Source organism: Orcinus orca, chromosome 4, assembly GCF_937001465.1.
Source record: "Orcinus orca chromosome 4, mOrcOrc1.1, whole genome shotgun sequence".
In the NCBI taxonomy this organism is placed as follows: Eukaryota; Metazoa; Chordata; class Mammalia; order Artiodactyla; family Delphinidae; genus Orcinus; species Orcinus orca.
In genome coordinates, this window is record NC_064562.1 from 124,707,748 (window position 1) to 124,735,586 (window position 27,839).

Sequence of the window (27,839 nt, forward strand, 5' to 3'; positions counted from 1 at the left end):
CAAAGGAGCAGGCGGTTGTGTTCCTGCTTCCCTAGTAGTCCTTTCTCCAGTACGAGTTATTTATAGGATTTGTAAGAATTTACAATACTTTAAAACGCTCTTTGTTTGTATAGCGGATTCGGGCCAAAGTAAACCAAATGCCACTCCAGGATTCTCAAATGTGGCTTTTATAAGTAGAGGTAATTCGGGGAAGGAATCATGCAGAAATTAGGAGACTGGACTCTGGGGTCTGTAGACTATGGCTTTTAACGACCCAGAGCATGTCTGTTACATTTAATTGCGCTCCTCTTCGGGTGGTTGGCTATTGTGTAAATTTGCTTCAACGAACAACTCTGAATCGGAAGAAAAGGTGACTTCCTCTTTCCCACCTTCTCCGGGTCTTGCCATTTAAGAAGTAACCGACATCAGACTGGGGGAAAAAATGTGTTAAGGCACCATTTCTAATACATTAAAATAAGAATAAGGGATCCGTCTTCTATAAGCATCACCCCTTTATTGGGGAGGGAAAAATAAAATCTAACTTGGTAAATTTTCCTACATGTACTTGTGGACCATGCTTGGTCATTGAATAGAATATGAAATCAAAGGATTTTACTCCACGCCACTTACTGTTCAGTTCCTTGTAGGCATATTTCAGGAGTCACTAGCTTTGTTCCTTATTCTGCGGTGAAGACATGGAGTATCGCTATCTCCCTCGTATGGTGGTTGTAACAACTGAGTTAAATCACTGTATTCAGAACAGTGCCTGGCTTGTGAAGAGCTCAATACATTTTTACTGCCACCACCTGAAGCTTATGGAAAGTAAAATTGGCCTTCTTACGGTTTCCCCATTACGAAGCAGTTGCTTAGTATGTAGGAGGTGCTCAATAAATATTTATCCATTGAATGAGCTTCAGGGTTTCAGCATATGCACTCTGGACTTTACCCAGTTTGAATGAGTTATCTGACCACCAGAGCTTCTGGTCCTTCTGCCTGGTTTTCAGGGTCTCCTCTGCTTGAGCCCTGAAAACACTCCTTATATAGAAGCGGAACTCCAACTGGCTGACCTTCCATTTATCTGAAAGGAGCAGATGAAAGGAATTAATTTTTTCCCACTAAGTGTCTTGTTATCTCAGAATATTGTATTGCTTTTATAGCATGTGGTTATATATATTGTCTATCTTAAGAGAGATAAATACAAAGCATTAGGGTACTTATTTCACAATTATAAATGCTAAATTCCAGCTTTTTAAAGCAATAGCTATCCCCCCAGTAAAAAGGGTAAGTGCCTGGGATTAGGAAATGGGCTGCCTAGGTTCTAATCCTGACTCCACCATTTTATTGGCTGTGAGACCATGGACAAGTACTTAAGGCAGTTTAACCTCCCCCAGCTTCAAATTCTTCTCTGTAAAATGGGGATCAAATTTACTCAATAGCTGAGATAGTAACTGCCAAAGTCCCAGAACAGTACCCAGCCCACAATAAGCTTTCAGTACATGTTATTTTTAGCTACTGAAGATTACCTACACCAGTTCTCAAACCGTAGTCTCTGAACCAGCAGGATCAACATCATCTGGGAACATACTAGAAATGCAAACTCTTGGGACCTACACAATCAGACCTACTGGATGAGAAGCTGGTGGTGGGGTCCAGCAGCTCATTTTAACAAGCCCTCCAGTGATTCTGCTGCAGGCTCACATTTGAGACATAGACTAATTAGAATCCTACCAAGGAATCTCTTCCTTCTCAAAGAAGAAAAGAACCCAAAGCATTTCCATATTATTAAAATAATTAAGATATACTAAAGACCAAAAGTTAACAGGATGGCTTGATTCTTGCCATTATAGTGACTTTTAGTGACTTTAATTTTTAGTGACTTTTAGAAGTCACTTTTATGGATTTTCTGAAACTGAAGCTCTTAGCCACTGTTACCTATCCAAGGAATGAAATATATGGAATAAAGTTAAATTCAGAGATAATTCTAAAACTTAAATTTTGGCCTTTTTTCTTTTTTCAGTGTTTACCCCACTAAACCTTGTTTTTTTCCTATATGAATCATAGGAATACCAAATTTCTACAATTCTGATTACTACACTTAAGAAAACTTGAGAGCCAACAAAGACATATTTGTAAAGTAGGCAGCAAGGAGACTCTGAAGGATGTTTTGGAAACCTAATAAGCCTGAGACAAAAAAAAGCATAACATCACAGTGACCTGTACACAAATATGACACTGCTGATCTGGTTTTATTTTTATTTATTTATTTATTTTTTGCGGTACGTGGGCCTCTCACTGTTGTGACCTCTCCCGTTGCAGAGCACAGGCTCTGGACGCGCAGGCTCAGCGGCCATGGCTCACGGCCCCAGCCACTCCGCGGCATGTGGGATCTTCCCGGACCGGGGCATGAACCCATGTCCCCTGCATTGGCAGGCGGACTCTCAACCACTGCGCCACCAGGGAAGCCCTATTGATAACTATTAATTTAGCTATTTTTCATATACTGGTTGTATACAATTCTGTGAAAAAAACAGTAAACTAAAGGGGCTATTTCAATCATTAGAGCCAGGTGTTATACAAGACTTGAATATACTGCAGGGAGTTATCTGTGAATTTTGACCAATGCAATGTAACCTACGTGGAAGGATCCTTACCTAATAGGTTTCAGTCTACTCCCCAAAGTTACTAAAGTCAGTGTACTAAAAAGAGTTGTTTTTACAGAAGGACTCCATTGTCTTCATTTTGTTAGATGTTATTCCTGTTTTGTACCAGGATAAAATAATGACCATTTTGACCTCCTGCCAACCTTGTACTTCTATAAGTACTGACAGAAATATCACTTTTTCATTTTAGGGGGAAGTAGTTATGAGCTAACAAAACAACTTTTTCATTAGTACTACTAGTCTAGACTAGTCTAGGGAGTCACTGAAGGAAATCCTGCTCAAAAAATGTGTTTGCCCTCATATTTCAATTCTGTCTTCCTTACAACTTCTTTGTGCCTCAGTTTCTCCACCTATGAAATGCATACAGCTATATCTGTTCCTGGAAAAGGTGTGTCAAAAGACTTTAAAAAGACAGGCATTATTTGAAGGCAATATAGTTTTATTATTTTAAAATATCAATATATGTCTTGCAAACAGCTGCTAAAAGCTAGTTTTTTGGGGGTGATTTTGTTTTTTAATTTATTCTGTGGATAAGGAAAATACCATCCTTAAAGCTTAAATATATGCCCTGTCGTACAGAATTCAAGTGAAGACAGTACAAACTTATCTTCAGCTATATATATATACATATAATTACAGATATGTACATGTACATGGGTTAACATACACATATTTTCTAGCTCTGTTTGCTGGGAGGGTCCAGAAGCAGTGATATCCCAGTAGAAACAAGCTATCCAGTGTCCAGATCTTGGTTTCTAAGTTCCACTGTATACCATTCCTCAATAAAAGGAACCTTTGAAAAGAGGCTGATTCTAGGGCTGGGGCTGCGAATATATAAGATGAGCCTGAAGCAACTTTCCTACTTTCTTACCAGAAAGGATGGAGATGCTCAGAAGTCAAAAGGATGGTGCAGGTCAAAGACACACAGAGTCAACCTGACGTAACTCCCAAAGGCCAAGCTGGAACAATTTGTAAATACTACCCACAGTACAAAAGAAGTAGGCACGAATCCATACTGACACAAATAACTGAACAATAAACAGGTGTGGGGAGGGGCGGATGGTGACAAGAATTTCAAGTACTACAATAGATACACCCCCCCTCCCAGGAGGCGGAATATCATCTTGCCCACCCCTCGCCTCCCACAGACTGGACTTGGTGACTGGTTTCCAAAGAACAAAAGCATGGAATGGGAAAAACAGTAGCTTTACAGTGGAGGAAACTAACAGACACTACCTTAACCAAATGTCTAGAGTTTACACAACATCAAGTTGATAGCAGTCAACTACCGATATGATTTGATAAGAAGAACCACTCACCTCTTGGTTTTCTTCCTAAAAATCCATAACCCTAATCCAAACATGAGGAAAACGTTAAGACTAACCCAAACTGAGGGACATTCTACAAGACACCTGACCAGTACTCCTCAAAACTGTCAAGGTTATGAAAAACAAGAAAAGACAGGGGACCGTCACAGACTAGAGGCTAATTAGACATGGTGTATCCTAAAGTGGATCCTAGAAAAGAAAAACGACATTAGTGGAAAAACTAGTGTAATCCTAATAAAGTCTAGAGTTTCGTTAATAGTAATTACCAGTGTTGGTTTCTTAACAAATGTTTCGTGTTTACGTAAAATGTTAACATTAGGGGTAAGGAGTATAACAAGAAGCCTCTATACTATCCCTGCAACTCTTCTGTAAATCTAAAATTATTCCTAGATAAGTTTTTTAAATTGAACATAAAAACTGCTTCTACTGATTTCTGTACATAATTTATGACCATGAATTAAATATTTCACAGAGACATTCTGACTTTGTCCTCTTGAGAAAGCCAGTGCTGCCAAGAAAATCCATGAATTCATTACAAGTTTAAAGTTACCTGGAGCCCAGTTTGCTTACTTAGCCCTGAGGGATACACTTGCCTTGTCTAATAGAGGACACATCTATTAGCAGAATAGCTGCCACCATCTCAGTTTGGAAAGCCATCAGGTTCTCAGCAATAACATATATTCAAAGTTAGGAATGTGGCCCTTTTTCCAGAACATATTTCTCATTCATCCCAATTCTGCCTGTATTGATTTAGAAAGAACCACTTCTGCTGGTGCTGTCTTTCTCTGACTTTCCAAGCAGTTCATCTTAATAACTTTGGCCAGAGGTTACCCCAAATTTATACATGGCTTGGGATCTTGGGCTAGGGAAAGTCAACAGCCAGTGGTAAGCAAAGAATGGTAGAGGAACACAGCTGAGCTTTCCAAGGGGTTGAAAAGCTTTCAATCCTCACAGACATTTTCAGAGGCAGTTGAAGTTCTGGGCTTTGCTCTTAAACATCTGTTAATAATTTTCTATAAAAGATAGTTCTTTGGATCCTGCTTTTCCATCCCTTTTGACTCCACAGTTAAAGACTTAAAAAACCCAACAATATCAAGAACAATTTTTATGAAGGCCAATATTAGTAAAAGGTTTACAGTCTTTTAAAAATATCCCAGAATCTACCAAGAGTTAAGTCCTAGGGAGTAAACACCAAAGCATGTAACGCATATAATGCTCTGATGTGTATATTAAACAACTTTTCATTTGTCTCATTAAATCCATCTTTTCTCCAATTTAGGCAAAGTTTATAGCAAAATGAAATGAAATTTGTCATGAGTGGTTCATAAAATGGGATGGCTATGCTTCTGAATTTTGTTCAAGTCACCTTCTAGGCACATATTAATACCTAGATATCCTAGTTTTGTTTCCTAAGGGGTCCAGGAGATGGTTCCAATTTTACGAGAGAAACAGACATGTCCTTGTAACTAGTCCTGTCATTCACAGAAGTGTGGCTTATTCATATGCTCAATGGGTAATGGAAAAAACTGTATGTGTTAATTAAAAGAGCAAAAATAAAGTCAGATCTTTCTCGGCATAAATGTATATTTTAATTTTTACAGTAAACAAACATACTTTTTTTTTTTTTTTTCTCACTGTTGTGGCCTCTCCCATTGCGGAGCACAGGCTCTGGATGCGCAGGCTCAGCGGCCATGGCTCACGGGCCCAGCCGCTCCGCGGCATGTGGGATCCTCCCGGACCGGGGCACGAACCCGTGTCCCCTGCATCGGCAGGCAGACTCTCAACCACTGTGCCACCAGGGAAGCCCTGACAAACATACTTTTAAGTGAAGATTTCCCCATATTTCCAAATAAGATACTGCTGAACATACCTTATAATGAATTTTACATTTGACCTTATTTTTTGATAAATATAGTTGTGAAAACTGAGCTAGACTCTTTCTTTTAAAAAATTCTCCCTTAACATGCACCTCTTCCTGTGATTGTCAAGACAATATGGCACACTAAGGCAGCAACATCTAGGAAGATAACCTGCATTTGTTTCTTTAGTTTGAAGTTTTAATGTCAAAATAAGGTCTTAAAATAATCCTTTCACAAAAATAAGGCAGCTTTATGCTGTGAAAACATTAGCTCTTCGTCAAAGGTTATGCTCTTCTGTCCTCATCTGCTGTCACCACCTGTCAGCATCTTCTTTAAAGATCAGTTTTTTCTTCGTAGCGACACGTACATGCGGCTCGTTGGCTGTCCAGGTACGGCTTACAGCCTAAATGTATAACACTGTCAAACAAGAGCTCCACGGTGGATTCACATGCTGCAAAGTAAGAAAGTGCCGTTACTGTTAGGCAACTGCAAAGCATCACTCTCTCTTCACATATATTACATGTTTCAGCACAATGTCAGGCACAGCCTTAGTGGGCACTTACACCTATTTTAGGTGAAAGTCTTCCCAACCCTTGCAAACTGGTAACATATATATACAAAGACTTTCCCTTTCAGCCTCTCTACCTGTAACTACTTTTTCTTTGCATGCAACTATTCAAACCAACTTTCTGTACTAGACAGTGAGTCTCCCTCAATAGCACTGATCAGTTCATCACTGTTAATTTTCCTTTTATATGAAAAATATCACTAATAGAGATGCCTGATAACACTCTTAAGTTTGCACTTTAAGGAAGGACTTCTAGGTGCAGAAAAAAATGAAGGTTAAAAATAGAGAAACCTCAAAACATTTAATTATAGTCAACAGCTTTTAACGATCACACATAATTTAAGATGCTTAAAGTATTAAATGGACTCCAGTCTCTTTCTCTGACCAATATCCAAATTTGGCTTGGGAGGGGAGAAACAGGAATCCAAGGTGTTTTTCCTCTGGTGGGGTTTCTTAATATTTTTGAAAGACGATAAAAAAGATAACAGATTTAACTTTTCTTATTCTAAGAAACCTGGAACACTCAGGTAAGATTATCTTAATATACTATACTTACAGAGATATGGCACACAGTGGCTTTTAGTTATCCAAATACTTCTAATTTCCAATATCCATGTTAAGAAAGAAACTTTTCATTACAAAATCTTGGCATTTTCAAAGTTTTCCAAAAGGCTGTGCCATTAAGGAATACAACCAACCACAGAAGTGTAAAGGTTATGATTACTAAATAGGAGACTGCAAGGAAACTGCTAACAACATTAGCATATCCTTAGGTCAGAAAACAGGACACACATCTATCTGTGCTTCACCTGGACAACTAGTTTACCTTTGCCAAAAGCGCTCAAAGGGATTCAGAGGTTTTGAGTTCAAGCTTCACCTGGAGCAGAGATTTCCTCCTTGTTATTACTTCCTAGTTATTACTAGAATTTCAGAATAACACCTATAATATGAGACTATTTGGGGAATACTGGAATAGACAGAACACAAGTTTTAAAGTCCGAAGTATGCAACTTGGGACAAGTTACTTCTTTCTGAACCTCAGTTTCCTTGCTTTAAAAAGGGGCATAATGCCAACTAGTACTTTGGGTTTCTGTGAACATCAATGAAAACATGTCTCAAGTATCTAGCACAGTATCTTATGGAAAGTGCTTAAAAATGGTAGTTTCCTTTCTTGACCCTTCTTACTGCCCCTCCTCTTCTGATTTCAGTGTATGGTACGTTCTTTGGCTTGACGGTAAAGAAATCTTGTTAACTACTAGTATTTGTACAGTAATGTGTATTTCTACAAATATTTCATTTTACCCTTACGACAACTCTACAAGATGGGTATTACCATTCTCATTTTATAAATGAGGACACTGAAATGCCTATTACCTTTGCTGACTATGCTTTGTATCCCTTCACTGCAATAATCATCACTGTGAGTATGACTACATGCTGAGCCCTGTGAGTTCTCTTGGCAAATCACTGAACCTGGGCGGGTGGTGGTGGTGGTGGTGGTTTTGAGGACCCTCCTGACACAGATACATATGAAGAGACAGAGTTAAGACTCAAATCTTCCAGAACTTCCTACTCCAAATCCAATGTGCTATACTCCGAACTTCACTGGATCCAGAATTTCAAACTTCAGGCTCTGGGTAATTAGAACTATACTACAAGGTACAAGATTTTGGATGAATTCTTCTCTAGCTCACACACCCTCCTCCCAAGGTTTCCTAACACTTCTTGCTTCTGTGATTGCAAACCATTTTAGATGACAAAATCACTGACTTCTCATCTCAGAAAACTGAAGGGGCTGTTTCACCACAGATAAGATAATACATAGTGAAAGATTTCTATTGGTATATCTTGTACTAACACAAAAGCATCTAATAAAACTTTGCAGACTGCACTTATCCCCATCCCACCGAATCAGCCTTACCCTGCACGTGCTGAGCTAGCCCTAGTGTTTTCTGCACATCTCGGCAAATCTTGGAGAGGCAATATTGAAACTCCTCATCACAGTCGTTTTTGCTTTTGCCGCAGGTCTCATAGCACCTGTCGTGTTGGTTGCAGCACTTTGTCAAGGAAGGGATGCCAATGTTAAGCTGAAAGAGACATTTGGATGGATGACTGCTGATGAAATTCAAACCTTCTCTGAAGTAGCGCATCAAAGAAACTTACAAATCAAAGACAACACTGCTATATAGATAATTTCCAAAATTCGTTTCTGCCTCCAAATGCTTTCCAGGTTAGATATCTCTCCATTACCCTCACTTGCACCCACCCATGTTACTCCTTCCTCTCCCTCTCAGCCATGCCTCAAAGCTCCCTATTTTGCAATGTTAGAGAATTCGCAGTCATTTGCCGGTAGCAAACGCAACTTCCAATTGTCCAAAACACAAAACATAATTTTAAGAATAGAGGGCTTCCCTGGTGGCGCAGTGGTTGGGAGTCTGCCTGCCGATGCAGGGGACACGGGTTCGTGCCCCGGTCCAGGAGGATCCCACATGCCGCGGAGCTGCTGGGCCTGTGAGCCATGGCCGCTGGGCCTGCGCGTCCGGAGCCTGTGCTCCACAACGGGAGAGGCCACAACAGTGAGAGGCCCGTGTACCGCAAAAAAAAAAAAGAATAGAAAGATAAAGCTAAGAGCTTTAGAAGACTTTTGCAGGGGCTATGCAAGTATGATTTTTGGATATTCCGAAGTATTTTGCACCTCCTCCTTCAATAAAATGTACTTTATATGAAATGTCACCAACAACTTCTAAGCTCCTACAACTCAAACTTTGTTTTTGGTTTTTATAGTTTAATCTTTAAGTGTTCATCCATTCCCTAAAGACATTATTCCTTCGAATCTGTAATTATCTTTAACTATTTTAAATAACTTTATATGCAAAACCCTTGTGTCCAGGAATCACTTTCATAAAACGTTTTTCTCCCATAATACTGGCTCAGATTCAGTCTCCCTTACAACAAACACACAGCTATCCCACTTAGCCTAGTTTTAATATAGAAAATACTATGCTTTCCTGTCCTTTTTCATCCTAAGTAGTGTGACTTCTATACTCTAAACTTTTCAATCATATCTGTGACGTGAGGAAATATCATTTAAATGGTATTAACATCTACAAGATTAAAAAATAAACATGACTTTTACTCCATTTAGTTTCATTAGGACTTATTAAATGTGTTTTAGCTATAAAAGAATATAACAAACCTGATCACTATTACAAAAAACAAAATTACTTCTGAGCCTGAAAACATACTGATGGTTTATCAAGAGTATTACATAGCCTACCAATCATAAAAACTTATCAAATAAAAAATAATATTTACATGAACACCAAACAGTGGGGAGCCACATCCATTCGGCGGGGAGGCTTTATATCCATAACGCGGAAAAGGCTTAGATCCTGTAAAATATAAATGGTATCATAATTAATTTCCAAATATGCTAGAGAATACATACACAAAAAGGTCTACAATGTGCTAGACTAGCCCTGGAAACATTTACTATTTGGATGCTAACATAAGTGAGTAGGTGTTTATTCGGATGAGCATTAAAAATGCTAATTTGTCTACCGAATTATTTTTACTTCTCCTGAAGCAAAATATTTACAAATGTGTACATGTACGCAGAGATAGCAGTTCATAAAATATTATGCTGGTTCATAAAATGTAATTATATTTGCAAGCCTACACCATACACACATGTAAATCCTTATTCTGGACTACTGTCAATTTCAGAGGTTCCATGCCAGACTGGGTCCATATATATGAAACATAAAATCCACCCTATTTTCCTGTACATTCTAATGCTAATATTTTTAGGTTAAAACCTACAGGCAAGAACTGTATCTTCCCATCCTCAGCCAACGCTCCATTGTACACAAACCTCAATAACCATTAACTAGAGCCTAAAGCTAAGGAAGACAAGGTCACCTGATCATTTAATTACTTTAATATCATTATAAGACATTACAGGACCATTCTAGCCCAGACTCCAACCAACCATTTCACAATATACTCCTCTGTCATCCAAGGAAAAAGGCAAGAAACAAAGATAGCTTGGGAAACTATTACTCTAGTTATACTCTCCTTAATAGCACCAATGGTTCAGTAACAAGGAGAAAGATGACATTATCAAAGCAATCTTAAATGTTGGAAGATACTTCAGAAATATCTCTCCTCATGTAATACAGAAATCACTTCAATATACCAAAGAGTCTTTGAAATGTTTCCCACAATCCTATAGTGTCAAGAAACAGCCTACTCAATTGTGGACTGGCATTAACAGTTGAGTTCTTTCTTCTCTTTTTCGTGTAAATTCTACCTGTAAGCAATCCTCTGCCCTCTGGGGAACACAAAGCCACCCAATTCCCTATTTTACATGATAATCCTTTCAAACACCTGGGGCTACCATTTACCTTCCACAAATAAAATATCCCCGTTATTCCAAATACCACCCCACATCTGGATACTTAGGAGAGACACAAAGTATTCCACCAACTTTCATTCAATTAACATTTATTACTAGGAGACTTGAAGTTTGCCCTCCAAAAGTAAAGTGAGGAAGAAAAAAAGCAACCCTTCCAGTAATCAGCCATCAAAATAAGTAATCCACTCAAAGTAATGAACTAAAAATGGTTTAAGTGAGCTGCTAAGACTCACATGCTCAACTGAGGTGACCAAGTAGAGCCTCAAGAGAGCATAACTTCAGGGCTTCCCTGGTGGCGCAGTGGTTGAGAGTCCGCCTGCCAATGCAGGGGACACAGGTTCGTGCCCCGGTCTGGGAAGATCCCACATGCCGCGGAGCGGCTGGGCCTGTGAGCCATGGCCGCTGAGCCTGCGCGTCCGGAGCCTGTGCTCCGCATTGGGAGACGCCACAACAGTGAGAGGCCTGCGTACCGCAAAAAAAAAAAAAAAGAGAGAGAGCATAACTTCATGGAGATATAAAGTTCCACCCAGTCTGAAGAACAATGTGTACAAAAGGGAATCGTTATGATGGATCTAGAAAAGAGGAGGCCAATGACAGAAGTTTCTCTAGCACTGTCCAAGAGGAGGGCTGTTCCTGGGCCCTTGGAAGATGAAGGTAGATGCCTCAGGCTATCTCAGATGAGTCACTGTGATCCTTCAACTCCTGCTTTTAGTCCTTCACTCTTAAGAAAACTCTTTATGATTTGGCATTCCACTTTAAAGGGCCTACAGAGAGGATATTCTAACTATCAATACTTAGATATCTAATGGGCACCTCAAACTTAAGGTGTACCTCCTGCCATTCACCCCCAAACCTGCTCCATCCACAGTTCCCTCTTCTCAGGTAATAGATATCCATCCTTCCAGGTGCTCAGGGGAAAAAATCTCGGCCATCTTTAACTCTCTCATTTTCTTATATCCCACATCCAATTCAACAGCATATCCTGTTGACTCTACCTTCAAAATATTCAGAATCTAACCACTTCTCACTACCTCCACTGCTACCATCCTGCTCCAAGTCACCATGGATTACTGCCATAACCTAACTAGTCTCTTTGGTTTCCCCACCCAACACCACCTCCAGCTATGGTCCAATCTCAACACTGAACCTGAGTGATCCTATTAAAATATATGTTAGATTAAGTCTTTGCTCTGCCAAAACCCCTCCAATGGCTTCTCATTTTATTCAGAATAAAAGCTGGGACTTCCCTGGTGGTCCAGTGGAAGACTCTGCACTTCACTGAGGGGTGCGTGGGTTCGAACCCTGGTTGGGGAACTAAGATCCTATATGCCATGCTGCACAGCCGGAAAAAAAAAAAAAAAAAGGCCCAAAGTCCTTTCAGTGCCTATAAGCCCTATATAATGGCATCTCTGACCTCATCTCCTTACTGTTCTCTCTCCTCTGCCTTCCTTCCTCACTCCATTCCATCACATCTGACCTCTTTGCTGGGCCACAGACGCTCCAGCTCTGCTCTTGCCTTAGTGCCACTGAAGCTGCTATTTGTCTATGTGGATACTCGTCCTCCTGACATCTACATACTTCTTCATGTTCAAGGCCTTTTCTGACCATACCATTTGCAGCACACATGGCCTTCTAACATATCACTAACCTATTCTGTTTATTATCTGTCACCCCATATTAAAATATAAACCCTTTGAGGGCAGGAATTTTTGTCTATTTTGTACCCCCAACGCATAGAACAATGTCTGGCATATAGTTAGGTTCTCAATAAATATTTGTTGATAAATAAATGAATGAATGAGCAGAAGACTTGGAAGCCTAATATTCACGGCAGTTATAATACTCATTATAAATAAACTGGTACTGCTGTTTACCCTTCAGTCTCTTTTGAGTTTGGTGAGCGTTCATCAGCCTCCAAGGACTGATCACTTCTAGTCTGTCACATCCAGAATGTGGCACCCCAAACTGAACACCATTAGGAATGATGGGCCTATTTTGAGCTGGATAAACTACTTGTACTAATATAACCTAAGACAGCATATGTTTCAGCTATGTCTCCATGCTAAAATACAGCACAGGACTTCCCTGGTGGCACAGTGGCTAAGAATCTGACTGCCAATGCAGGGGACACGGGTTTGAGGCCTGGTCCGGGAAGATCCCACATGCCGTAGAGCAACGAAGCCCGTGTGCCACAACTACTGAGCCTGCACTCTAGGGCCTGTGAGCCACAACTACTGAGCCCGCATGGCACAACCACTGAAGCCCATGCACCTAGAGCCCATGCTCCGCAACAAGAAGCCACCGCAATGAGAAGCCCGTGCACCGCAGCAAAGAGCAGTCCCCGCTTGCCATAACTAGAGAAAGCCCATGCGCAGCAATGAAGACCCAATGCAGCCAAACAATAAAATAAATAAATAAATTTTTAAAAATAAAATAAAACACAGCACAATAACAGTAGAAAAAAGTTTTTTTCTAAAATGAACTTTTTAACATCTACTGCTGAGGCTCAGCACTTCTGCCATTCAATTTTTGAGCCTAAAACACTAGACTATAAAACTCTTATCTTGTTAGGTTTAGTTCATCATTCAGGACCGTTAAGCAGATTTTAAATGTAGAGGTATTCACCCAGTGTTACTTGTTATACCCAGATAGTCACAAACTTGAGACACTGATTTAACCAGGACAGAGACCTGCAACACCCTGCTAGAGATGAGCCCTCTCTACAAGAAGCCATGACGTCATTAACCCAACCCTTTGGGCAGGCCACTTAGCCAGTTGTGATTTCACCTAAATCAAGTTCTATCCAGCCTACACTTTGCATGGAAGTATCATGAGAGACTAGGCATCTGATCTACCCTACCATGCTAGAAACCTCTTCACTGAAAGGGAGGAAGGTTGGATCAGCATTATATCCTTGGGGAAGCCATTCTAGCTCCTTGAAGTTCTCTCTTGTCAAGGGTTTTAACAATCAACCGTCTAAAATGTTCAGAAACTTATGTAGCAAGAAATACTAAGCAGTGGGTCACATTTATAGTCTGAAAAAAGTACAATAAATATGCCAAAGAGTGTTCAAAAAGTCTGGAAACAGAAAAAATAGTGTATTTACTATACATATTTTTTTGAGGTTAACAACTGGACTTTTTGCTTTAAATTTAGAAGCATATCACCTTAAAAGGTGTCTGGAGACTGAAGCAACACATATCAGGCATATTACTTGAAAATCTAACCAGCAAACTTGTTTATCCTGTTTCCAACTTTGTGGATACCCCATACATTCCCCCTGCCAGTCTCCAGATTTCTGGCACTTATCTCTTTTCCATGAGGATCAAAGATTACCACCCTCAGACAACTGATACAGGCCTAGAGTTTTAAAGGCATGTGGATGTCTAATCTCTTCTTCTCAAGTGTCTGCTTTTCTTTTTTTTTAACCAGAAAGTTATTTCTCTCAATGTTATACAACAGTAGCACTTCTGTTTTCCCTTCCCTTTGTTTTTTATATAAACCCATGCACTTTCCTTCGATTCTGAGTCTATAAAAACATTTCTGAACATTCTGATGTGTACAATATAGTGATACGTACCTGTGTGCATATGTATTAGTATGTACAGACATTACCTCATTTTGTAAAAGATAATTACCTTTGAATGGGAGAATGATTAGAAGCAAATGAAGTCAGAGAAAACAAAACAAAATATGCTTATTATAAGAGAATAAAGAGGAAAACAGTACAGAGAAAATCAGCTGGCAAAAATGAAAATGGAAGCAAGGATGGAAGTAGTAGTCACCTCAAGCAGGGCTAGTGCTTAAAACTGTCCTAAGAGAGAAGCTGCTAAAATGGAGTAATAAAGAACCTAGATCTACTGTATGTGAAATACTAGACAATAACACCATGAAATAAGTGCTGGTAAAACTGGCTCCCCAGTGTAAGTGGAAAAAGGGGCATGTATTTCTTTTTTGTTTCTTTTGAAGGAACCTACTAATATCAGTTCCTCAGAGAGGCCTTTCTCATTCACTCTATTTGGAATAGTGCCCCTTCACTTTTATATCCATTCCATACATCCATGGTTGGTTTTATTTTTCTTTCTAACATTTATTAACCAAATTAACATAATTAGTTTCTATGGAGACAGCAATTTTGTCTTGCTCACCTAGAAGATGCCTGGCACAAAGTGGGTGCACAGGAAATCACCGGATGAAAAAATGAGAAGCATTCCTTGCTGAAATTAAAATATTCTTTATCCACAGCAAAACATAAAACAAAACAACCCCCCAAAAAAAACCCAGAAAATTGAACTAGTTTCCTGAAATTTTTTACAGTGTTTTAAATTCTAAATTCATCTTTATGAAATAATTATTTCTGAACAACTTACATAGAAGGTTGTTTATTTAAGATTAAGTTGATATGGAGTAGATTGAGAGGAGTGAGGACAAGGTGGCAGAGCAGAAGGATCTGAGCTCACCCCCTCTCATGAAAACACCAAAATCACAACTAACTGCTGAACAACCATTGAAAAGGACTGGAACCTACCAAAAACGATATTCTACTCCCAAAGACAAAGAAACCACAAGAAGGTGGTAGGAGGGTGCATTTACCATACAATCAAATCCCATACCTGCCAGGTGGGTGACCGACAAACTGGAAAATAATTATATCACAGAGGTTCTCCCACATGAGCGAGAGTTCTGAGCCCTGGGTCAGGCTCCCCAGTCTGGGGGTGTGGCATCAGGAGGAGGAACCCCCAGAGCATTGTGCTCTGAAGGTCAGGGGGGCTTGACTGCAGAAAATCAACAGGACGGGGGAAAACAGAAAGGCCTCTCTTGGAGGACACACACAAGGCCTTGGGTGCATCGGGACCCAGGGGAAAAAGCAGTCACTTCATAAGACCAGACCTACCTGCTGATCTTGGAGGGTCTCCTGGGGAGATGGGGGGCACTTATGGCTCACTGTGGGGACAAGGACACTGGCGGCAGAATTATTTGGAAGTACTCGTTGGCATGAGCTGTCGTGGAGACCACCATTTTGATGCCAAGACCTGGCCCCACCCTTCCCGGTGCTGGGAAGCCTCAGGCCATACAACCAACAAGGAAGGAACACAGCCCCACCAATCAGCAGACAGGCTACTTAAAGTCTTCTTGAGCCCACAGCCGCCTCTAAACACACTGCTTGACATGGCCCTGCCCACCAGAGGGACAACACCCAGCTCCACCCACCAGTGGCACCAGTCCCTCCCACCAGGAAGCCTGCACAAGCCTCTTAGACCACCCTCACCCACAGAAGCAAGAGGAACTACAATCCTACAGCCTGTGGGACCTCAAACACAGAGAGTGAGACAAAATGAGATGGCAGAGGAGTATGTTCCAAACAAAGGAAAAGATAAAACCCCTGAAAAACAACTACGTGAAGTGGAGATAAGCAATCTACCCGAAAAACAATTCAGAGTGATGATAGTAAAGATGATCCAAGATCTCAGAAAAAGAATGGAAGCACAGATCGAGGATATACAAGAAATTTTTAACAAAGAACTAGAAGAATTAAAGTACAAACAGAGTTCAACAATACAATAAATGCAGTAAGAAATACATTAGGGGACTTCCCTGGTGGCGCAGTGGTTAAGAATCCGCCTGCCAATGCAGGGGACACGGGTTCAAGCCCTGGTCCGGGAAGATCCCACATGCCGTGGAGCAACTGAGCCCATGCACCACAACTGCTGAGCCTGCGCTCTAGAGCCTGCAAGTCACAACTACTGAGCCCACGAGCCTAGAGCCGGTGTTCTGCAACAAGAGAAGCCACCGCAATGACAAGCCCGCGCACCACAAGGAAGAGTAGCCCCCACTCGCTGCAACTGGAGAAAGCCTGTGCACAGCAACGAAGACTCAACACAGCAAAAAATAAATAAATTTAAAAAAAAAAAGAATTTGGATTTATTTTAAGTCCCATTAAAAAAAATACATTATAAGGAATCAATAGCAGAACAAATGAAGCAGAAAAACGGGTAAGTGAGCTGGAAGACAGAATGGTGGAAATCACTGCCATGGAACAGAAAAAAGAATGAAAAGAAATGATGACAGTCTCAGAGACCTCTGGGACAACATTAAAGGCATCAACATTCGAATTATAGGGGTCCCAGAAGAAGAAGAGAAAAAGAAAGGGTATGAGAAAATATTCGAAGAGATTATAGTTGAAAAGTTCCCTAACATGGGAAAGGAAATAGTCAATCAAGTCCAGGAAGCACAGAGAGTCTCATACAGGACAAATCCAAGAAGAAACATGCCAAGACACATATTAATCAAATTGACAAAAATTAAAGACAAAGAGAAAATATTAAGAGCAACAAAGGAAAAGCAACAAATAACATACAAAGGAATCCCCATAAGGTTATCAGATGATTTTTCAACAGAAATCCTGCAGGCCAGAAGGGAGTGGCACAACATATTTAAAGTGATGAAAGGGAAAAACCTACAACCAAGAATACTCTACCCAGCAAGGCTCTCATTTAGATTCGCGGAAGAAATCAAAATCTTTACAGACCAGCAAAAGCTAAGAGAATTCAGCACCACCAAACCAGCTTTACAAGAAATGCTAAAGAAACTTCTCTAGGTGGAAAAGAAAAAGTCACAACTAGAATCAAGCAAATCATGAGCGGGAAAGCTCACCAGTAAAGGCAAACACACAGTAAAGATAGGAAATCATCCACACACAAATATGATAACAAAACCAGCAATCGTGGGGCTTCCCTGGTGGCACAGTGGTTAAGAATCCACCTGCCAATGCAGGGGACATGGGTTCAAGCTCTGGTCTGGGAAGATCCCACATGGCGCAGAGCAACTAAGCCTGTGCGCCACAGCTACTGAGCCTGTGCTCTAGAGCCCCTGAGCCACAACTACTGAGCCCATGTGGCACAAGAAGCCTGCACGCCTAGAGCCCATGCTCCACGACAAGAGAAGCCACCACAATGAGAATCCTGCACAATACAATGAGGAGTGGCCACCACTCGCTGCAACTAGATAAAGCCCGTGCGCAGCAACAAAGACCCAACACAGCCAAAAATAAATTAAAAGAAAAAAACAAACCAAAAAACCCAGCTGGGCTTCCCTGGTGGCGCAGTGGTTGAGAGTCCACCTGCCGATGCAGGGGACACGGGTTCGTGCCCTGGTCCGGGAAGATCCCACATGCTGCGGAGCGGCTGGGCCCGTGAGCCATGGCCGCTGAGCCTGCCCGTCCGGAGCCTGTGCTCCGCAACGGGAGAGGCCACAACAGTGAGAGGCCCGCGTACCGCAAAAACAAAAAACAAAAAAACCAGCAATCGTGAGGAGAGTACAAATGCAGGATACAGGAAGTGCATTTGAAATTAAGAGACCAACTTAAAACAATCTTGTATATGTATAGACTGCTACAGCAAAACCTCATAATAACCACAAACCAAAAATCTACAATAGATAGACACACATAGACAAAATAGGAATCCAAACACAACATTAAAGATAGTCATCAAGTCACAAGACAGGAGAACAAAAAAGGAAGGGAAGAAAAAAGACCTACAAAAACAAATCCAAAACAATTAACAAAACGGCAGTAAGAACATAGATATCGATAATTACCTTAAATGTAGAGGGATTAAATGCTCCAGTCAAAAGACATAGACTGGTTGAATGAATACAAAAACAAGACCCATGTCTTGAGGCCCACTTCAGATCTAGGGACACACACACACTGAAAGTGAGGGGATGGAAAAAGGTATTCCATGCAAATGGAAATCAAAAGAAAGTGGGAGTAGCAATACTCATATCAGACAAAACAGACTTTAAAGACTGTTACAAGAGACAAAAGACACTACATAATGATCAAGGGAGCAATCCAAGAAGAAGATATAACAATTATAAATATATATGCACGCAACATAGGAGCACCCCAATATATAAGGGAAATGCTAACAGCCATAAAAGAAGAAATCAACAGTAACACAGTAATAGTGGGGGACTTTGACACCCCACTTACATCAATGGACAGATCATCCAGACAGAAAGTCAATAAGGAAACACAGGCCTTCAATGATACATTAGACCAGATGGACTTAATTGATATTTATAGAGCATTCCATCCAAAAGCAGAATACACATTCCTTTCAAGTGCACAAGAAACCTTCTCCAGGATAGATCACATGCTGGGCCCTAAAGCAAGCCTTGGTAAATTTAAGAAAACTGAAATCGTATCAAGCATCTTCTCTGACAAACTATGAGATTAGAAATCAACTACAAGAAAAAAACTGTAAAAAACACAAACATGTGGAGGGTAAGCAATATGTTACTAAACAACCAATGGATCACTGAAAAAATCAAAGAGGAAATCAAAAACTACTTACAGACATTATGAAATTATATTCATATAATTATATGAAGTTATACCTATTGGTTTATACTAAAGGAGACTATGACCACTAAAATAAAAAAAAATACCTACAGACAAATGAAAACAAAAATATGATCCAAAACCTATGGGACACAGCAAAAGCAGTTCTAAGAGGGAAGTTTATAGCAATACAATCTTACCTCAGAAAACAAGAAAAATCACAAATAAACCACCTAAACTTACACCGAAAGCAACCAGAGAAAGAAGAACAAACAACCCAAAGTTAGCAGAAGGAAAGAAATCATAAAGATCAGAGCAGAAATAAATGAAATAGAAATGAAGAAAACAATAGAAAAGATCAATGAAACTAAAGGCTGGTTCTTTGAGAAGATAAACAAAATTGATAAACCTTTAGCCAGACTCATCAAGAAAAAAAGGGAGAGGGCTCAAATCAATAAAATGAGAAATGAAAAAGGAGAAGTTACAACTGACACCACAGAAATACAAAGGATCATAAGAGACTACTACAAGCAACTTTATGCCAATAAAATGGACAAAGTCTTAGAAAGGTACAATCTCCCAAAACTGAACCAGGAAGAAACAGAAAATATGAACAGACCAATCACAAGCACTGAAATTGAAACTGTGATTAAAGATCTCCCAACAAACAAAAGTCCAGGACCAGAGGGCTTCACAGGCGAATTCTATCAAACATTTAGAAGAGTTAACACCTATCCTCCTGCAACTATTTCCAAAATTGCAGAGGAAGGAACACTTCTAAACTCATTCTATGAGGCCACCATCACCTTGATACCAAAACCAGACAAAGATACCACAAAAAAAGAAAATTGCAGGCCAATATCACTGATGAACATAGACATAAGCATCCTCAACAAAATACTAGGAAACCAAATCCAACAATACATTCGAAGGCTCATACACCATAATCAAGTGGGATTTATCCCAGGGATGCAAGGATTTTTTTAATTCTGCAAATCAATCAGTGTGATACACCACCATTAACAAACTGAAGAATAAACACCATGTGATCATCTCAACAGATGCAGATGCTTTTGACAAAATCCAACACCCATTTGTGATAAAAGCTCTCCAGAAAGTGGGTATAGAGGGAACATACCTCAACATAATAAAGGCCATATATGACAAACCCACAGCTGACATCATACTCAATGGTGAAAAGCTGAAAGTATTTCCTCTATAATCAGGAACAAGAGAAGGATGTCCACTCTCACTACTTTCATTCAACATAGTTTTGGAAGTTGTAGCCATGGCAATCAGAGAAGAAAAAGAAATAAAAGGAATCCAAATTGGAAAAGAAGAAGTTAAACTGTCACTGTTTGCAGATGACATAATACTATACATCACAGAAAATCCTAAAGATGACACCAGAAAACTACTAGAGCTCATCAATGAATCTGGTAAAATTGCAAGATACAAAATTAATACACAGAAATCTGTTGCATTTCTATACACTAACAAAAGATCAGGAAAAGAAATGAAGGAAACAATCCCATTTACCACTGCAACAAAAAGATTACCTAGGAATAAACCTACCTAAGGAAGCAAAAGATCTATTCTCTGAAAACTATGAGATGCTGATGAAAGAAATTGAAGATGACACAAACAGATGGAAAAACATACCCTGTTCTTGATTGGAAGAATCAATATTGTCAAAATGACTCTACTATCCAACATAATCTACAGATTCAATGCAATCCCTATCAAATTACCAATGGCATTTTTCATGGAACTAGAACAAATAATTCTAAAATTTGTATGGAAACACAAAAGACTCTCAACAGCCAAAACAATACTGAGAAAGAAAAACTGAGCTGGAGGGATCAGGCTTCCTGAGTTCAGACTATACTCTAAAGCTACAGTATTCAAAACACTATGGTACTGACACAAAGACTTATAGATCAATGTAACAGGACAGAAAGCCCAGAAATAAACCTATGCCCCTATGGTCAATTAATCTATGACAAAGGAGGCAAGGGTATACAGTGGAGAAAAGACAGTTTCTTCAACAAGTGGTGTCGGGAAAACTGGACAGCTACATGTAAAAGAATGAAATTAGAACATTCTCTAACACCATACACAAAAATAAACTCAAAATGGATTACAGACCTATATGTAAGACTGGATACTATAAAACTCTTAGAGGAAAACATAGGCAGAACACTCTTTGACATAAATTGCAGCAATATCTTTTTGGATCCACCTCCCAAAATAATGAAAATAAAAACAAAAATAAACAAGTGGGACCTAATTAAACTCAAAAGCTTTTGCACAGCAAAGGAAACCATACACAAAATGAAAAGACAAGCCCCAGAATGGGAGAAAGTATTTACAAATGATGTGACCAACAAGGGATTAATCTCTAAAATATACAAACAGCTCATGCAGCTCAATACAAAAATAACAAACAACCCAATCAAAAAATGGGCAGAATATCTAAATAGACATTTCTCCAAAAAGCACATGAAAAGATGCTCAACATCACTAATTATTAAAGAAATGCAAATCAAAACTACAATGAGGTATCACCTCACAGTGGTCAGAATGGTCATCATCAAAAAGTCTACAAACAATAAATGCTGGAGAGGATGTGGAGAAAAGGGAACCCTCCTACACTGTTAGTAGGAATGTAAATCAGTACAGCCACTATGGAGAACAGTATGGAGGTTCCTTAAAAAAACTAAAAATAGATCTACCATATGATCCAGCAATCCCACTTCTGGGCACATATCCGGAGAAAATCATACTTTGAAAAGATACATGCACCCTAATGCTCATTGCAGCACTATTTACAATAGCCAAAACATGGAAGCAACCTAAACGACCATCGACAGATGAGTGGATAAAGAAGATGTGGTACATATGTACAATGGAATATTACTCAGCCATAAAAAAGAATGAAATAATGCCATTTGCAGCAATATAGATGGACCTAGCGATTATCATACTAAGTGACAAAAGTCAGACAAAATGATACAAATAAATTTATTTACAAAACAGAAACAGATTCACAGACTTAGAAAACAAACTTATGGTTACCAAAGGGGAAAGGTGGGGGAGGGATAAATTAGGAGGTTGGGATTAACACATACACACTACTATATATAAAACAGATAACAAGGACCTACTGTATAGCACAGGGAACTCCACTCAATACTCTGTAATAATTTATATGGGGAAAGAATCTAAGAATAGATGTATGTATATGCATAACGAAATCACTTTGCTGTACACCTAAAACTGACACAACATTGTAAATCAACTATACTCCAATGTAAAATAAAAATTAAAAAATAAATAAAAGAGTTAAAAAAAGAAAAAATGGTTCAGTTGATATGGATACCATGATTACAACTGCATTCATATCATTTTAAGTGTTGTTATAAAAGGTGTTATAATCCACTGATCATTAAAAATATTTAGCATTTCTACTGGTGCCAGTTTTTACTAAGTGCTATGAACCGAACTGTGTCCCCGCCAAAATCATATGCTGAAGCCCTAACTCTCAATGTATTTGGTGATAGGGCCTTTGGGGGGTAATTAGGGTTAGACGAGGTCACGAGGGTAGGGCCCTCATGACGGGATTAGTACCCTTATAAGAAGACGCACCAGAGAACTTACTTTCCCTTCACCTGCTGCCCCTACCATGCAAGAAGGCAGCTGTCTGCAAGCCAGGAAGAGAGCTCTCACCACAGAAAAGTGTTGGCTAAACCTTGATCTTGGATTTTCTAGCCTTCAGAACTGTAAGAAATAAATTCCTGTTGTTTACATCACGCAGTCTGTGGTATTTTATTACAGCAACCTGGGCAGACTAATACACAAAGCAAGCAAAAACTCAACAGTAGAAGAAACAACATCAGAGTCAAACCAAAAATCCATGATGTGCTGGGGTCACCGTCCCCTAGAGTTTGTAAGCAGAAATTACAAATTACAATCTCTTAGCTTTTCTGTACAGAAAGCTAAGAAAAAAAAATGAGATAGGAATAAGAGTTTTAAAAACAAACCAGGGACTTCCCTGGCGGTCCAGTGGTTAAGACTCTGCCCTTCCACTGCAGGGGGCGCAGGTTTGATCCCTGGTCAGGAGCTAAGATCCTACATGCCACAGGGCGCTGCCAAACAAAACAGAACAAAACAAAAACCAAATCCACTACATACAACTACATGGAAACACTATTCATCGATTTCACTTTCTGACTACGCGACTGCTCTTATCTTGATGCTTTATATTTTATCATCTGTATGGGCAGCTGAAATCTACAGATTCTCCTGGACTGAGACAATGATAGCTCTTTTCTACATATTTTTCTTAATTTGGTATAAATACCTTCAACAGACCAATTTCCTTCACCTGAAAGACATTGAAACGGATGAGAAGCATGAGGGGAAGCCTGTTGGGTCACAGAGACATCTTATCACTGTGTTTTGTATGAAGCCGTACAGAATTCCAACCTGCTTTCCCAAACACTTGAAACTTTAAATTCCTGATTATTAATCTCCAAAGGCCCTTATGCTACTTTATTTTTCTAGTACATTCACTTTCCTATTTTCCTCAATCTCCAACACTTCTATTCCCACCTTCTCACTCAGCTGCTGACCTCGATCCCTACTTCACTGAGAAAACCAAGGCAATGAGAGGATAACTTGAACACTACCCACCTAACCGGCATCTGTGCCCATATCCTCTCTGCTCTTGGCCAATCTATTTATGTACTAGAACTCACTCCTCTCACCTAAGGACATGACTCCAATAATTCTCCTTCCTCTCTCCCTCATTAGTGTTTTTACTCTCTGCTGAATCATTCTCAAAAGCATACAAATATGCTGTTATTTTTCCTAATGAACCGAAAACTAGTTTTGCCATGTTCACCACCCCCACCCCACCCCCGCTTTCAGTTAAATGGCAACTCCATCCTTACAATTATTCAGGCTGAAAACTCTGGAATCCTTTTTTAGTTTACTCACACCCTCCTTCTAAGCCATTAGCAAATGCTTTAGGCTCTTCCTTCAAAATATACCCCAAATCCAACCACTTCTCACCCCCTTTATTGCTACCACCCTGAGCAAAACTACCACCATGTTTGGTCTGAATTTTTGCACCTGTCACTCCGCCTCCATTCTTGCTCCCCCACCTCTCTCGACCCTTTTTATTCTGAGCACAACAGCCAAAGGGATCCTGTTAAGATATCAATTACTGAATGAACTGAATACTTATTCATAACCCTAAAAACATTTTACAAGCCAATTTTGTTTTCTATTTTTCAAGGAGATTGGGAAATTTTCTTCCTCAATTTTTTCTGCTGTCAGCGAGAAAAAAGTTAAAAGAAAAAAACAGTGATCATTAAATTTGCTCCCCTACGTAACTTTATTTCACTCTCCATAAAGCCTTGTTCCCACCCTAGGGAGGATGGCCAGAAGGAGCGAGTCTCCATAATGCTGGTCCTTCACTAGAGCAAAGATAAATGGATGCAACCAATCTGTGCCCTTTAATCCGACACCTCTCCCTCCGTTAAGTCTTTTTTTTAAGGCTCCCTTGACCTCTTTACTGCGACTATTAAACACCCCTTCATCACCACGCTCCTTTAATTTTAAGATTTGTCTGTTTCTGTTTGGTTCTGATTTGGTCACTAACATTCCAAAATATAGGAAAGGTTGAGATAGTGTCCCAGGGAGACTTCTCAAGTAACAGCAATTAAAGATCAATCTTCATTATGTTGGAATTATCAACACGGTGACTTGGAACCACAGTCCTATGAGCAGACAGTACTTACTAAGTACTAAAAGATTTTCACTGAAGCATACCGTTTCCTAAATTCTCGAGTTCACTTGTGTTTTTTATGCTGGAGACCTTGCTCTAAACTCCAAATGGTAAATTTTGTGAGGCTTGTGGAAGAGAAGAGGATTAAGAAAAAGGAAAGATTAAAATAATATTTTTAATAAGAATTTTAACTTCAGAGATATTTTAAATGTAATAAACTAAACTAAATAAACTCTAGAACGCTTGACTCATAATAAATTTATGAGGACTGATCCTTCCAAGTCTTTCCTATCTCAGTAAACGGCAACTACATCCTCCCTCTGGCTCAGGCCAAAACCTTCAGAATCATCCTTGACTGGCATTTCAGCTCTGGTCCTTTACACCTGCTGTTCCCTCTGCCTGGATTGTTCTTTCCCTAGATCATCACAGTGCCACCTTCCCCATTTCAGATTTCTTCTCAAATATTATCTCATCAGTGAGGCCTTCCCCCAACCTATTTAAAAGAGTAAACTAACGCCTCCCAACACCGCCACTGACGGTTCCCCTGCTGTACTGTTCTGGAAGCAATGGCCCACTTCAGATCTACACACACTGCAGATCTGGCTTGTTTTACTTATTCTTTAGTTTACTGTCTCTCCCCACCAGAAGGTAAGCTCCATGGACAGAAATTCTGTCAGTTTTGTTCACTGCCAAATCTCCAATTGGTACAATGCCTGACACAGAGCAGGCACTCAGGTATTTGTTTAATGAATGGGGATGACTAAGTAAAACTATGCCATCTGCCTCAGGACAGGCAACCATTTAATCTTCAAATTACTCACTTATTCCTCCTAACAAGCTCTACAAGGACAAAAACATCCTTCCTGATTGAACACTGGTGGTAACATTTAGGTATACATTTAAGAAGGAATGAAATTTAGCAGTTCATAGCATACAAGATATAGTTCATTACCTCCATTAACAGAAAACTAGAAATTATGACCACATGTTGCATCACGTTTTCACATGACAGAGGTCCCTTTTCAATTCACCTACGTATAGTCCAGTTTTACCTCTAAAGTCCTTTAGTTCCCTATTATTTTGGGCTGCCAAGCATTAAATTAACTAGGCCCAAACCTTGTCCACTTTTATCGGAAACATGATCTCCCAATTACTTTCTTAGCATTTTGAAATTCAAAAAAGAAGCCCAAGTACTTTGTCTGAACTATTACGACATCTAAGCATTCAAAAAAGTCAAGTGCTTCAAAAGAAAGATCTCTGCCTGAAATACTAAGTTATTAATCACCAACAACGCCACCAAACAAGTTCTCAGATTCAAACAGAATTAAAGTTTAAAAATATGAAAAAGTAAATCAAAAGAATAATATTAATAGCAACCAACAATGAGGAGGCAGCGTCACTGGTATCTAAGGAAAGAAAATTCCTGTTAAGTACTGCTTGAATCATTTCCTATTAGAGTTAATCAGAACTCTTTCTCAACAGTAAAGTACACCAAAAGTCTGTACAAAGGTCGCAATTTATTGTCTGTAGCTTTGCAGAAAAAAATATTTAAACCAATTCTTGAGAAAGTTAAAAAAGCATGACTTTACAATTCCTGGTATGTTTCGCGTGTTCAGCTGACTAATTTAAAGGCGCTAAATAAAATCAGTCTGTTTCACTCCATCCCCATGACGCTATGTCACTAAGTTCTTAGGCAACTTTCATGCAATTTCAACAACAACAACAAAAGAAAATCAGACGCAACGAAAACAGAACGGAGAGTACGCTCTCAGGCGATCTCTCACATTCTAACAATAGTGGCGTGAACTCGTCAGCAGGTTTCTCAATCACAAGAATGGCACGAATCTAGCGATGGTTAAGTTTTCCCAGGGCCAGAGGACACCGTCAGGGTCTGGCCGGCATCTCACACCTCCACGACTTCGGTCCCCCTCAAAAGCCCTGATAGCACGGGCCTCGCAGGGCCTGGGGTTCCCCTCACCGTCATTGCACTTATACTGGCAGAGCCCGTCCTCGCCTCCCAGGAGGTCCAAGGCGGCGTTCAGGTACGTGTCTATCTTGTGAACGCCGTTCCGGATGGTCTTCAGGGAAGCTCTCCAGTCGGTGGTCTGGGCCTGCTCCTGGCACCTGAAAGCGGCGGTCAGGAGGAGAAGAAGGACGGCGAGCACGGGCCGCAGGAGCAGGGCCATCCGCGCAGCGCCGGGCCGTGATAGGCCGCACGGGTCCCCGGAGCCGCGCCCTAGGCAGCGTCCCTCGGGTCGCCCTAAGCAGCGGCGCGGGCCCGGGGCATGGCGACGGCGGCCAGCTCCATGCCCACGCCTCCTGGCCGGCTGGGAGGCGGGCCCTCACCGCCTGCAACGAGCTCCCGCTGGACCACAGTGCCTCGGCAGAGATCAGGGAGCGGCACACGCGCCCACCTGGGCGGGCCGCGGCTCCTGTGCGCCTGCGCCAAGCGTGATGCGTCAGAGGCGTGGTGTAGGCGGGCCAGAGCGGCCGGTGCGTCCTCCCCACCCACGTGGTGGTCGCGGCGCGCCCCTGAGGCCGGCTCACTTGGCCCTCGTTAGTACTACCTTAGGGGTTCGTGGTACTAACGAAATACCTATGCCGGGCCCCGTACTCCAGACAGGCAGATTACTTCGTCCCGGTGTCAGTGGACATCGGTATTTTTTGAAAGCTCCCGGGGTAGTTGTAGGGTGCAGTCAGGTGGCGAACCCTTGTGACCTCATCTGACCTGTCGGGGTGCAGCCCAGTCACCCCGAGCGACAAGCTTTTCAGGGTGTAGACAACGTCAGAGAAATGAGCCACCCCCCACCCTCCCTACCCGTAATCCCCTGTAGAGAGCGCTGCTTGAAATCGTGATTCTGCGGGATACGTGGGCCGAACGCGCATC

The 27,839-nt window shown here is 40.6% G+C and overlaps 1 protein-coding gene across 1 annotated transcript; it reads right to left on the reverse strand.

Moving 5' to 3' along the window:
• Nucleotides 1-5,533: 5,533 nt before the first annotated feature.
• Nucleotides 5,534-27,544, reverse strand: PLA2G12A (phospholipase A2 group XIIA). Its single transcript, XM_004269579.4, has 4 exons — nucleotides 26,931-27,544; nucleotides 9,710-9,786; nucleotides 8,316-8,481; nucleotides 5,534-6,277 (listed from the first exon to the last, which is right to left on the reverse strand). The coding sequence occupies exons 1-4, from the start codon at nucleotides 27,136-27,138 to the stop codon at nucleotides 6,159-6,161; spliced, it is 570 nt and encodes a 189-aa protein (XP_004269627.1). The 5' UTR covers nucleotides 27,139-27,544; the 3' UTR covers nucleotides 5,534-6,158.
• Between the last annotated feature and the right edge of the window lie 295 nt (nucleotides 27,545-27,839).